Source organism: Poecile atricapillus, chromosome Z (genome assembly GCF_030490865.1).
Source record: "Poecile atricapillus isolate bPoeAtr1 chromosome Z, bPoeAtr1.hap1, whole genome shotgun sequence".
Classification (NCBI taxonomy): Eukaryota; Metazoa; Chordata; class Aves; order Passeriformes; family Paridae; genus Poecile; species Poecile atricapillus.
In genome coordinates this window covers 101,746,793-101,759,693 of record NC_081289.1, presented here as the reverse complement: position 1 = coordinate 101,759,693, position 12,901 = coordinate 101,746,793, and the positions used below count along the sequence as shown (strand labels likewise).

The 12,901-nt window shown below is 43.8% G+C and overlaps 1 protein-coding gene across 4 annotated transcripts in view; it reads left to right on the top strand.

Moving 5' to 3' along the window:
* The window catches only part of ABCA1 (ATP binding cassette subfamily A member 1), an 89,332-nt gene that overhangs the window by 71,147 nt on the left and 5,284 nt on the right, over positions 1 to 12,901 (top strand). For 3 of the 4 annotated variants that reach the window (XM_058828229.1, XM_058828227.1, XM_058828228.1), the window contains 18 exons: positions 33 to 170; positions 719 to 939; positions 1,320 to 1,392; positions 1,905 to 2,107; positions 3,086 to 3,134; positions 4,085 to 4,198; positions 4,532 to 4,683; positions 5,136 to 5,260; positions 5,629 to 5,727; positions 6,909 to 7,098; positions 7,254 to 7,348; positions 7,701 to 7,733; positions 8,291 to 8,396; positions 9,127 to 9,201; positions 9,602 to 9,771; positions 10,709 to 10,886; positions 11,424 to 11,539; positions 11,626 to 11,770. In XM_058828229.1, coding sequence (XP_058684212.1) covers positions 33 to 170; positions 719 to 939; positions 1,320 to 1,392; positions 1,905 to 2,107; positions 3,086 to 3,134; positions 4,085 to 4,198; positions 4,532 to 4,683; positions 5,136 to 5,260; positions 5,629 to 5,727; positions 6,909 to 7,098; positions 7,254 to 7,348; positions 7,701 to 7,733; positions 8,291 to 8,396; positions 9,127 to 9,201; positions 9,602 to 9,771; positions 10,709 to 10,886; positions 11,424 to 11,539; positions 11,626 to 11,770 — 2,282 coding nt within the window. The remainder of the gene's footprint in view (positions 1 to 32; positions 171 to 718; positions 940 to 1,319; positions 1,393 to 1,904; positions 2,108 to 3,085; positions 3,135 to 4,084; positions 4,199 to 4,531; positions 4,684 to 5,135; positions 5,261 to 5,628; positions 5,728 to 6,908; positions 7,099 to 7,253; positions 7,349 to 7,700; positions 7,734 to 8,290; positions 8,397 to 9,126; positions 9,202 to 9,601; positions 9,772 to 10,708; positions 10,887 to 11,423; positions 11,540 to 11,625; positions 11,771 to 12,901) is intronic. The other variant, XM_058828230.1, reaches the window with a different exon arrangement.

Here is a 12,901-nt window from a genome sequence, read left to right as displayed (position 1 = left end):
CCTGAACACCTCTTTCTTCTTGTGCCTGGCAGGTGGCATGCAGAGGAAGCTCTCAGTTGCCTTAGCATTTGTCGGTGGCTCCAAGGTTGTCATTCTGGATGAGCCTACAGCTGGGGTAGATCCTTATTCTCGCAGAGGAATATGGGAACTGCTTCTGAAGTATCGGCAAGGTATGTTATCTTTCTTTCTACTCTTAAAAAATGCATTGTGGAAGGCAAAAGAAAATCAATCTCATTCATGACTTTTCTCAAAATAGCAATTTGTCTTTGCAAATTTATTGTTTCCTGCACCAAGGAATGAACAAAGACAATGCAGGACAAGGATGCTCAGATCTCTCAGTTGTATTCCTTCCTCCGCCTATTCATGTCAGCATTCATGAACAAACTTTTTTACTGAGTTATAAGGGAGGGCAGGTAAAGTCAGAAAATCACCCTTGGTGTTCAGCAATGTTCAGTTCTGCTCCATGCAGCCAGCCTTCCAGACATGAAATTAAACCTACCTTTGCTGAGCACAAGAGTCAGCAGACAGTGGAGGAGAGTGCAATTATAGCACCATGATAGCAATTGTGAATCTTCTCCATATTCTTAGTCTTGTTCAAAGGAGCCAAACTTGTAGCATCAACTCCCCCATCCAGCTTCGTGGCAAGATATATTGTGTCTCTGGCATGGCAACACAGTTTTGTTTGACTTACACCCCTATCTTCCTTGCTCTCTTCCAGGTCGCACTATCATTCTCTCCACACACCACATGGATGAGGCAGACATTCTGGGGGACCGGATTGCCATCATTTCTCATGGCAAGCTCTGCTGTGTTGGCTCTTCTCTCTTCCTGAAGAACCAGCTGGGAACAGGTTATTATTTGACCCTGGTCAAAAAGGATGTGGATTCCTCTCTGAGCTCCTGCCGAAACAGCAGCAGCACAGTTTCCTATCTGAAAAAGGTACAGCTCGACTTTTCTGCTCATGTTTATTCTTTCTTCATAAAATCTTAGGCTTTTTGGAAGCAGCAGCTAAGATTTTCCATGGTAGAATGTCTGAAAGGAAAATCCCTTATTCTTTGAAAGAAGTGTTACCTGTTCTGTGGGTACTGTGCCAGACCATGTCTAGTTAAACTGTTGCATGGGACATACATCTCCGTTATAGTTTCCTTCAGTGTCTGTGGTCCCAAGCTGATCAGGGAGATACCAAATAGGTGAAGTACACTTTTGGAACACTCATATACCCGTGATCTCAGCATCTGTTTGACTTGGAGTGTAGCATCTGGTAAGCCCATTTTGAATAGACAACAGGAAATAATGTTTGTCTTCTCTTTTGTGACCAGGATGACAGTGTCTCCCAGAGCAGCTCTGATGCTGGCCTTGGCAGTGACCATGAAAGTGACACACTGACAATAGGTGAGGCTTGGAAAATAATTTAAGATTGAATCCCAGTTGACATTGCTCTGTAGCTCACCTTGGACAGCTGCCTTAACCTTGTTGCTCCAATATAGCTACAGTCTTGAGGCAATTATCAAATTCACAGTGATGGTATTTTAAGTATTGAAATGCTCTTCTTGAGTGAGCCATTTTAAATTCAACCTGTCCTGAGAGTTAATAAGCAAATATTATGTAGTTGCTTGGCCTGTTAACAGTAGATAATGTTGGTGAGCTGTACATCAATGATTTGCAGATCTTCCAGTAGCATGTACAAGCTCTCCCAAGTTCTGCACATAAAAAATATAGTCTGGCTTTGGTCCAGGCTTGTGTTAAATTAAAAAGAGATGAGACTTTTCATGGAAATGAGCTTCTTTCTAGAGATGTCCTACTTGTCCTCCCTTTCTTCTGGCAGGATTTTAAAGGCTGAGCTTTTTCCACATAATAATCAGTAACCAGAACAGAACTATCTTTTACATATGTTTTTTTTCTAGATGTCTCTGCAATTTCAAATCTCATTACAAAACATGTTCCTGAGGCAAGACTGGTGGAGGACATAGGTCATGAATTAACTTATGTCTTGCCATACAAAGCTGCTAAAGAGGGAGCTTTTGTGGAGCTGTTCCATGAAATTGATGACCGTCTTTCTGATCTTGGGATTTCCAGCTATGGCATCTCTGAAACTACTCTGGAGGAGGTTAGTGAGCTGCTGATTCCTGTTTGTCTTAAACTAGGTAAAATGAATCATGGCAGAATTAAGAATGCGATGAAGCCTTATTGCTTCCTGTAAAACTTGACAGAACAGGCAGCTTTGAGTTCCTCCCCAAAATGGATTGTCTTCTGCCTGTGTGTGTGCTCATAGAGGTGTGCATTAAAAACTGAAATGTGTTACAGACAAGCATGGACAGGTCCTGTGTACTCATCTGCACCTTGCTGAGATACCATGTGTAGGCTGGCTCCAGATTTGGCTTGTAATGTTTATGTTATTTTTCGGGATGCTTTGTGTTGTATTTAGGTGAAAACATACATTTCCATATTGGACGCATACATTGTGTAAGCAGTTTAGATATATGCCCTTGTCAGGAATTTTTTTATTTCAGCATTTCTTCCATGTGACTGTGTTCCAGCTGCCAAGTCACTCTTTTTTATCACAGAAGTATCATGCACATTATCTCTGTGGAATTGTCATTTGTTTATTTTAACGAATGACAAGAGAAACTGAAACAGTGGTGTTGTCACTTACTGAAGTTGCCATCTAGGTCCTTCACAGCTGTGAAGACCTTGGTTTTTATCTTTGAAAAATTGAAAACGGGTTCTTTCTGGTTTAGGAGAGTCCATGTGTCAAGCTCCATGAAGGTGCCTATTCAAGCAAGAAAACCATTGTTGGACATGGGGAAATACGAGATTCACCAAGTTTAGTTACTAGGTCTGTTTCTGAGATACGGGAAAGAGCTCATGTTTGAGATGACCTGAGAACTGATACTGGAAAGGGGGAACATCTGGTAGCAGTCTGGTTCCCAGAAACTGGAGAGAAGCCACAAAGTCTGTATCTCCATGCAGAGGATAAACTCAGTATCCTCAGGTCTCTCCCCAGTCTCACGTGGCATCTTCTGAAGCAGTACGCACAATATCTCTCCTCTTTTGATTTTCACTCACACTTACCATTCCTTTCCAGATCTTCCTGAAAGTGGCTGATGATAGTGGTGTGGATGCAGAAACCTCAGGTGGGTATAGTTGTCTCCTACAGAAGTGACATATGCCAAGGTATGACAGACCCTGATTGAGACTGAACTGAAGCTCTTTTGTCCTAGTGTCACCCTGAAAACTCAGCTTCTGAGCTTGCTCACATGGTTTTCTAAGGACTTTCCCAGGACAGTAACTATAAACATAGATATGTGTACATTCTTTCTGTTACACCTCTTGTGATGGGCATCTCTCATGGCCAGTGCAGTGAGAAAGTGTTATCATGACCATCCAATCCCTGGCTGTGGTCAGGAGCCTATAAATCCTGGGGGGAAAAGTAAAATTTCTCTTCTCTTCACCACACCTCGACCTGTGTCCATGTGATCTATTCATCTTCAGCGGTAACATCCTAGTATTTTTAATGACCTGCTATAGCTGAGTTTAGTGTATTTAACTCATGCTTTTATGTGCTGTAAAGGTCAATTGACTGGGTAGCATGTTTATTTTGTAATACTGAAGAGTTTCTAGTGTTTGAGTATATTGCAAATTAGTTGCTGACACTGTTGTGTGCTCTGCAGAACTCCTGACACATGAGACCACAGTAGGGTCCAAATTACTTTCTCTGAGATCAGATCACTGCACTGAGCGCTCGTAACAGCAAATTGCACTTAAAGTCACATGACTACATAACTCTCAGGTAGTAAGAGAGAGTTTTCTTAAAATGGGAGCAGCTTTCTGTTCCCCTGTGAGGAAAAAAAAAGTGTCAAGTGCTCTAGAAGAAGTTTCTGGGACATCACACGAAGTATGGTGCGTAAAACATGATCCATTGCAGAATAACAGTCTTGGTTTGCTATTAACTGCACTGAAGTCACTCCAGATCAACTCTTTGGTTTGCAAATGGAGGACATGTAAAATAAATATTATATTGCCTTGTTTTTTCTGGGGCTAGCTGGAGATTAACTGAAGCTAACCATAACTGCATTATTTTCAGATGGTACATTGCCAGCCAGAAGGAACAGACGTGTGTTTGGAGACAGACAGAGCTGCCTTCGTCCGTTTACAGAAGATGATGCATTTGATCCTAATGACTCAGACATAGATCCAGGTATTGCTAGAATTCAAGCCTGTTTTCTTCCTATGGATACTCTTTCATATTATAACTACTGCAGATCTGAGGGCGGAGACTGCCAAAGGAGTGGTAATGTATTTGCCTTTAGGAATAGTGGACAGTGTGGGATGCACAGCCAGCTCAATTCTCCCATTCAAAGCTCAGAGATAAGGGAGAAAATACATTAATGTAAATTTCTTTTGATATTGCTCTCGACTGTGCTTTTTTTTTTTTTTTGGTGAGTGAGAGTGGCTACTCCAGACACACCTTATGTCTTCAGCACAAAGAGCATCTCTGAACTTTTGAATGAGGGTCATTTCTTCTTGCTAGCAGAATCCAGAGAGACAGACCTTCTCAGTGGCATGGATGGGAAAGGCTCCTACCAGATGAAAGGCTGGAAGCTCACTCAGCAGCAGTTCATGGCTCTGTTGTGGAAGAGGATGCTCATTGCCAAGAGAAGCCGGAAGGGCTTCTTTGCCCAGGTGAGAGCCTCCAACATGAGCAGAGTCTCTCAGCAGGGACAGCTCTGGACTGTGTATTATAGTCTGAGTTGATGGTGGGCTAAAAAACCTCAAGGGAATGCAGATAACCAAAATTAGCCTTCATTGCACATGTGGGCAGAAAGAGGCCCTGTTCAAGTGAAAGGAGTTGCATGATAAACCATGCAATTGCAGTATTCTTGCACCGCAGAATGTAATTTTGCCCTTGAGAACAGCATTTGCAAACTAAATCTTCTGCATCTGAAGTGAATTCCATGACTGAATGCCAAGACAGATCTTGCATTGGTGTCTAGAACTGCTTTGGTGTAAACAGCAAAAGTATTCCTAAGAAACTTTGAAAAAGTTTTGATCCAATAAGTGATTCATACATAACTTCTGATGCCTCTGGAAACATTTTCTCAAAAAAAGGACTTGTTTTTTCCTTGCAATTTCAGATTGTGCTGCCAGCTGTCTTTGTGTGTATTGCTCTCATGTTCAGCCTGATTGTTCCTCCTTTTGGGAAATATCCCAGCCTGGAATTACAACCCTGGATGTATGATGAGCAGTACACTTTTATTAGGTATGTTTTGTGTGGCTGATAAATTATCTTCTTTGCAAACTTGAGTTACTGAGTTCCTTAACAGGTTGCCTTGGGTGTTGTGCTTATCTCAGAAAGACATTTTAAAAAGAGAGTCATGGTGTTTTCTTCTTCAACCTTTAAATGCCAGGTCCAAGTACAGGCAAGGCCATATCCTTTCTGAATGATGCTATGACTCTCCTAATACTGTGTACAAAGACTTGGAATGTGTGTGTGCTCTTAGGCCAAGCATTCATCAAGGGCAAATCCCCACCCACATCCTTTCACTGTGCTCTTGGCCTTGCTGTTGCTTCTTTTGCTGTGTGCTTGTTACCACACTGACTGATAGTGTTTTTCTGCTGTTCCCATAGCAACGATGCTCCAGAAGATGCAGGCACTCACAAGCTTTTGGATGCCCTTCTTGATAAGCCGGGATTTGGGACACGCTGTATGCAGGGACATTCCATCCCGTAAGTAGAACTCTGGTCTGGGAACAGGAAGCACATCCCTGGTAGCTCTAGCTGACTTCAGGAAATTATAGTAATTACATGGCCAGAGCAGGATTTAAGCCAAGAGAATTGTAATTACATTCAGTTTTTCTGCTCAGAACCTTTTTCAAAAGTTGCCAGCCCTCAGTCTGGTGAGGAAGCGAGGTTTGAGTACAAGTCCTTGCTTACAGAGATGGAAAGGAGAGAGCAAATGACTCAAATTACTGTTTGGCCCTGAACATGATAAAGGACATATTTATGTTGCTGCATGTTGTTGACTGTAGTTATTCCCACTCCATAATCCTTATTTTCCAGCTGCAATAGATACCTGAGTTAGCACCCCACAGGCACCAGCAGGAATGCAGAGCCAGGCAGCATTTGTGTTGTCTCCTAGCTCTGCCACCTGACTTGGTGCATGGCCTTGCGCAAGTCACTAAGATCTAGTCTGTGAATGTAGAAAAGGTATCAAGACACATCAAGAGTCCAGGATGGTGTGTCCAGAAGACCTGCAGCTCATGTTCAGGATGATGGGGAGGGAGGCAAGGTGTCTGATTTATTGTCCAGCCGTGGAAAGTAAGCCGCATCCTTTGTAATGGGCATGAAAGCTGAGCTAGTCCACCAATGGGCCCTGGGGAAAAAGCTGCCCACTGCTACCTTGGGGAAGAGCAGTGTTTTGATGCTCCAAAGGCAGAAGTATTATCCAAGAAGTCACCCAGAAGATTGTCTGCTGTGATCTTAAAATCACAGGGTATCGCAAAGTTGGAAGAATCCCATAAGAATTGTTGAGTCCAACTATCTGCTTCTCAGAGGACTACTTCAAACTAAACCATGTGACTAAGAGCATTCTCCAGCAGCTCACTGAACTCTGGACAGCATGCCTGCTGGGACTGACTGAAACAAAGAATTTAATTATAATGCGAAGAGGGGAGTGTCTGGCACTACTCAGTGTTGACCAACCTCAGTTTCTTTGGCAGTGAAATCTGTTAAAAGCTGCAGAGTCTGATCTGTTGCTCTGAGCTGTTTGTCTCAGTGAGGTCAAGCTCCTTTAAGAAACACACTGTCTCTTCTGGGAACTGTGGAGTTTGATCTTTAAATGCCTTGTAAGCAAAGGCCATCGTATTTGTCTTAAAAACTGCTTTTTTCTTGCCTCTTCCCAAACACAGAGACACTCCTTGCACTGTGGGGCAGAAGGAATGGGCCACAGCTTCAGTTCCAGAGTCAGTCCTGGACATCTTCCTGAAAGGCAACTGGAGCATGGAGAATCCTTCCCCATCTTGTGAGTGCAGCAGTGAGAAGATCAAGAAGATGCTGCCTGTGTGCCCCCCTGGTGCAGGGGGCCTGCCACCCCCACAGGTAGGAGGGATCTCAGTGGTACTGCTGTGAGGAACGCTCATGAGGAGCAGAGTGGCTAGGTGTGATTCTTGCATGCAGCATTGCACAAGATTTGTTTCACTCAGCACCTGTGTTTTCTGATGAGCGTTTATCTGTGTTTTCACTGGTGGCACCAGCGTGAGCAAGACACAGCTGACATCCTCCAGAATCTGACAGGCCGCAATATATCAGACTACCTGGTGAAGACCTATGCGCAAATCATTGGGAAAAGGTATGCTCCCCCTTCCCTCCCCAACAAACACTGCTTGCTCTATGGGTGATGCACAGATCAGGAAAATAAGCCTGAGCAGCTGGAACTCTTCAGTGAGTTTAGTGACCCAAATTCCCTGAGGTCCTTAGACAGCCCTGATCCTCAGCTCAAGTGATGTTTCTGCTTTGTTAGTGATTCTGTGTGCTGACCCTCATAGGTGGATTATGGGAGAAGCCTAGGGATGAAGAGGAATGGTGGGAGCTATATCAGATGTGAGAAGCTATTGCACTCTTTTCCCCAGCCTGCTGTTCTGTTAGGTCTGTCTCTCCTGTGGTTCCGTGTATTATATATCTACTCTTTTTTCTCTCTGCAGCTTAAAGAATAAAATCTGGGTGAATGAGTTCAGGTGAGTTACTGCTTTTTCCTTAGCTTGTATGTGTCCACTAAAACTGGAGCATAGTATTTAGCAGGACACATCCACCCTGATTTTCAGTTTGTGTTATAGGACTCTTAACTCCCAGATGTTGGAGGAAGATGTTTGAGGATAAACTAGGACAACCCCAGAGCACTGGACAGCATGTCTGCCTTATGCAGAGGGCAGTCTTGAAAAGATTTTAATGACCAGTGTGTTGGTACTGTTTTCTGGGAGGTGCTATTCTTCTAAGCAAGGGCAGCAGGGAGATGTCCTGCTTTGCCTGCAGCAGAGAATACCTGCCTTTATTAAATGGACAGCATGCTGAGCAATTGTGAAATGAGTATTTAACCCCAGAAACAAAGTGTAGAAGACTTCATGGCTAAGCAACCGTGTAGGAGAATAAAATTCATCCCTTCATGTAAGAGCAGCAACACTAGACTTGGGTGGACTGCAGGAAGAAGAGACACATGGAGAGGGATGAGCAGTGGCATTATCTGGAGGTCAGTGAATATTCATGTCTTAGTGTCACTTTCTATCTGAACTTTTAGATATGGTGGCTTTTCCTTGGGAGCCAGCAGTTCCCTCATGCTTCCTCCAAGCCATGAAGTCACTGATGCCATTAAACAGGTGAAGAAAATTTTGGAACTGGCACAGGTGAGCAATTGTTCCCCCGTAAGCCCAGGATGCACTAAGTCTTGTTACTTGGGAGATGACTTGGAAGCCATTAAATAAGGAACATGTGTATGTTAGCTGTGTCCACTGAATTCTCCCCACTACCTCTGAGTTGGGATCTCCCAGGCTGTTGTCTGGAAGTAGCAGAAGGCTTGATAACATGCTCAGCTAAAGCTTGAGCTTTAGTTTTAGTTTTTAAAGCTAAACCCAGCCCATGTTGCTGATGTGGATTCTGCCCAACACCAGTTACAAGCCAGTGGGGATTGCATACATCTGAATGTTTTGTGGCAGGACAGTGTGGGCTGTCTTGGGAAATTAATAAGGGGTTGCTGTCATTTTCAAAAACTCAGTTTAACCTTCCTGTGTTGAGTCTGCCCTGGCTCACTGCCCCAGGAGAATCTGGGCCACTGTTTTCCTCTGAGACTGCCAGCCTGTGTCTCTGAAGGTTGCATGCAACTTTGGTTAATACATTTTGCTGGGGAAAAAAGACATGAGATTGACCCTTCTTACTGGTGAGACTACAGAAAGGAAAGGGTGAAGGGAAGCTGCAGTTACTCAGCCTTCTTACCACCCCCAGTTTGGTGGGTAGAGGCTGTTGAATTGGCAGAAAGCTGTCAGAGCTATGAAAAACATTGCGTAGTCTCTGCAAGACCCCAGGGCATGAATAAAGGTATTCTTAGAGGGGAAGTAACTGTTTCTTTGCTGTTTGCAGGGAAGTTCTGGGGATCGGTTTCTCAACAGCTTATCAAGTTTCATGAAAGGCCTGGATACGAAGAACAATGTGAAGGTAAATTAACCAATCCTCATTTCTGTGCCTGCTATTTGAAACTCTGGTGACTTGGAGTCACAGCAGTTTGTCTGGGAAAACTGTGTGGACCAGAGTTCTCTGTATTTGCTAGTGGAGTAAATGTAGCTTGTAGTTTTATGTGGACTTCCTCAAAATCTGTTTCTCATGTGGAGTCAAGGCCTAAATACCAGAAGGAGTTCAGGGCTCAATCAGTGATACCTTCCAGCAGCCCCTTGTGCTTATTGATTAAACTGTGTATTCTGCTCCTCAGCAAGCTAGCTGGAAGGATGTGGAAAGAAATACACCCTTAACAGAGGAAGGGTTGTTCTGCAGGGCTTAGGAAGCTTTTGGGTAGCTGATGTACCTGGTGCCTTTCTGATGATGTTGTGGTGTCTTGTAGGTGTGGTTTAACAACAAGGGCTGGCATGCCATTGCATCCTTCCTAAATGTGATCAACAATGCCATCCTTCGGGCCAACCTCCAGCAGGGTGAAAACCCCAGTGCTTATGGAATCACTGCCTTCAATCACCCACTCAATCTCACCAAGCAGCAGCTCTCTGAAGTAGCTCTGTAAGTTGTGACATGAATATGGATGGGTTTGGGCTCATTGCTAATGACTGGAAACAGGCAACTGGAAGGTTTTGGACTCACTGGTAGATAGTCATTGGCCTCTGCCATTTAGGCTCTTAATGTGCAGGCCTTATTTTTTGTGTTCTGGGCAGGTGGCAACCTGTGCTGCTGAGAACTTGCTGTTGAACAGCACTGCTGTATAAACTTTGTGTCTTTGAGTCCCTGGAAGCTGCAGTTTCTAAGAACCAGTCCTTTTCAGGAATCAGACCTTCTGCAACTCTAGGAAATTCCCCTCAGCCACCATCATAAAGGTGTCTCACCATGAATATGGTCATTCTTTGTCCCCACCATTTGACTAGGAACCACTAATAGGTCCTGTTGAGTTTTACCCACTGCCTCAAGCTGGGGGCACACAGTAATGCACAGGGTTAACTTCACTGAGGCGTTGCCTAGTCCACTCCCACTATGATCAGACTCAGAACTCATAATCTGTGTGCATATATATCCTTCAGTCCATAAAGCAGTGGCAGATGATGGGCAGATACTTCTGAACTTTGAAACAGCACCAAAAAACACAAACCCCAACAACCCCAGGATATGGATTATGTGGGAAACAAAGTGGTGGTGATAAGGAAAACAGAAAGCAGTCTATTATGCTGAAGTTATTAACCAGTCTCCAAGTTGTGATGCTGTGCTTGAGATGCCAACAGACTGTGTATGTTCCCTTTGCTATATGGCTGGAGAAGAACTGTGCAGTTAAGAGAGTCTTGCATGGTAATCCTTTACTCAGGATTCTGGGTATAAGGACAGAATAACAACAGCAGCAGAAGAAATAGTTTCTGCCCTAGCCTGCATGAGCTGCCTCATTTCATTTCAAAGCAGCCAGTAGCAGCATACAATTTGCAAAACAATTTGCTTTTGTCCTTTCTTTATCCAGGATGACCACCTCTGTGGATGTCCTTGTGTCCATCTGTGTGATCTTTGCCATGTCCTTTGTTCCTGCCAGCTTTGTGGTTTTCCTTATTCAGGAACGTGTCAGCAAGGCTAAACACTTGCAGTTCATCAGTGGTGTGAAGCCTGTGATCTATTGGGTGGCCAACTTTGTGTGGGATATGGTAAGGACTAAGGCTGGGCTAAACTATCCCCTGTTCTGTTTTTCCAGGGTGTCTTGAAGTGCACAGTGCAGTTTTGGCCAGTGGGCACTACATTTTTTTAGTGAATAACAATTGTGACTGTGACTTTTGTATTTACTCTCACGGGACAGTGGTTCTCAGTGGGTCAAGGAATACAACAGAGGATGGAAGGACAACCATAAGCTCAATCATTAGCATTTATTATGTCACTCTAAAATACTTGCCCAAAAATGTTTGTGTAGCCCCTTGTTCTGCTCTGTCCAGAGCAGGTTTTCTTAACCTGTGGTGTTCTAAACCTCTGAGAGTCTAGTGACTACTTCTAGAGGGACCAAGAAATGTCTAGTGTATTGTGGTTCACACATATGACACTTTGAAGAGTCTCCCATTGAAAAAAGCTTTGGGAACACTGAAGAGTTTTGAAAACTATTGGATTAGAGCAGAAAAACATCTCTCCTTTTTTTATGTCAAGAAATCTCTTTTTATGGAAAGAAATCTAAAGTCATGTTTTTCACCTTCCAGTGCAACTACATTGTTCCAGCCACACTAGTTGTCATCATCTTCATCTGTTTCCAACAGAAGTCCTATGTATCCTCCTCCAACTTGCCTGTGCTGGCTCTCCTTCTGTTTCTCTATGGGTAAGGGATTTCTCATCAGAGGGTGACTGGGAAGGCTCTTGGACTTGGGAGACTTTTACCTCATGTTCTGCCTTTTCTCTTGACAGATGGTCCATCACCCCTCTCATGTATCCGGCCTCCTTTGTGTTCAAAATCCCTAGCACGGCGTATGTTGTGCTGACCAGTGTGAATCTCTTCATTGGCATCAACGGAAGTGTGGCCACCTTTGTCCTGGAGCTCTTCACCAACAATGTATGTTTTTCCTCCTAAGGAAAAAGGAGCCTAAGACACTCCTTACTGTCATGTGCTGCTACAGTCTAGTTCCATGTAGGTTACATGTTGTCTTTAGCAGCCAGATCTCCAGGAAAGCTAGGCCCTGGTGGGTACGCGTTAGCTTCAGCAGGAGTTTAAACATGGATTTTAGCCCATTTCTGGTGGAAATGGGCTAAAGCCTCCTTTAGAAAAGCTCACAGAGTAGTTAAAATGGTTAAGGAACTCCTGAGACTGTCTATTCCAACCTCTGAGCAGGATCAGCTGCAGCAGTATATTGGGTTTGCACAGCCTGGTTTTTTGCAGTGGAAGGCCAAGGTCAAACCACCACAAGCAGGTTGGTCAGGCCATTAGATTCTAAGGTTTCCAGGGAGAGACTCCACAGTCTGTCTGGACAATCTTTTTCATTTTTTAGTCATTCTTAGGGTAAAAAAAAATAAAAATAAAAAATTAAAAAAAAAATAGAATTTTCTTATATTCAGATGGAATTTCTTGTATGTTCTTAATGAAGGGCGTTTTCCACGTATGAAGGCCATTTAATCACCCAACCATTTAGTTGCCCTGAATTTTGACTCCTACTGTAAATACCTCTCTAGCTGTCTTGGGGAGCTTACACTCTTCACTTCAGATTTTCGACACCAGATGCCTCCTAGGGAAGGTCAAGTTCCTCTCATGCTTGTAGACAAGATGTCTTGGAAAGCACTGTTTGACCCACAGAGGTGTGGAGTGCTCCTTGTAGGAGGAGACTCAATAGACCCCATGGGAGTTACTTGTTGATTGTACCTCTACCTGTGGGCATAAGGACACAGTCCTTGATGATGGTTCCATTTGTTACAAAGCCTATTCTAGCTCAGTAAAAATGAGTGCATGCTCAAGAGATGAATACCTGGCAGAACAGGAGCTCAGGGTGCTATCAGTTCAATCCATGGGCTAAGCCAGCTGGAAGACAACAAAGGGAAATGTATTAGAGCTTCCAATGTGGGTTAGGGAGAAACTCCCTACAGCTACTGACATAACCAGTCTGTGCAAGTTCAACTTCCCTGTGTCCTCAGCCAGTAGCCTCCTTGCATATCATTGTTTGCCTTTTAGACTGAGAGTGTTTGGAAAAACCTT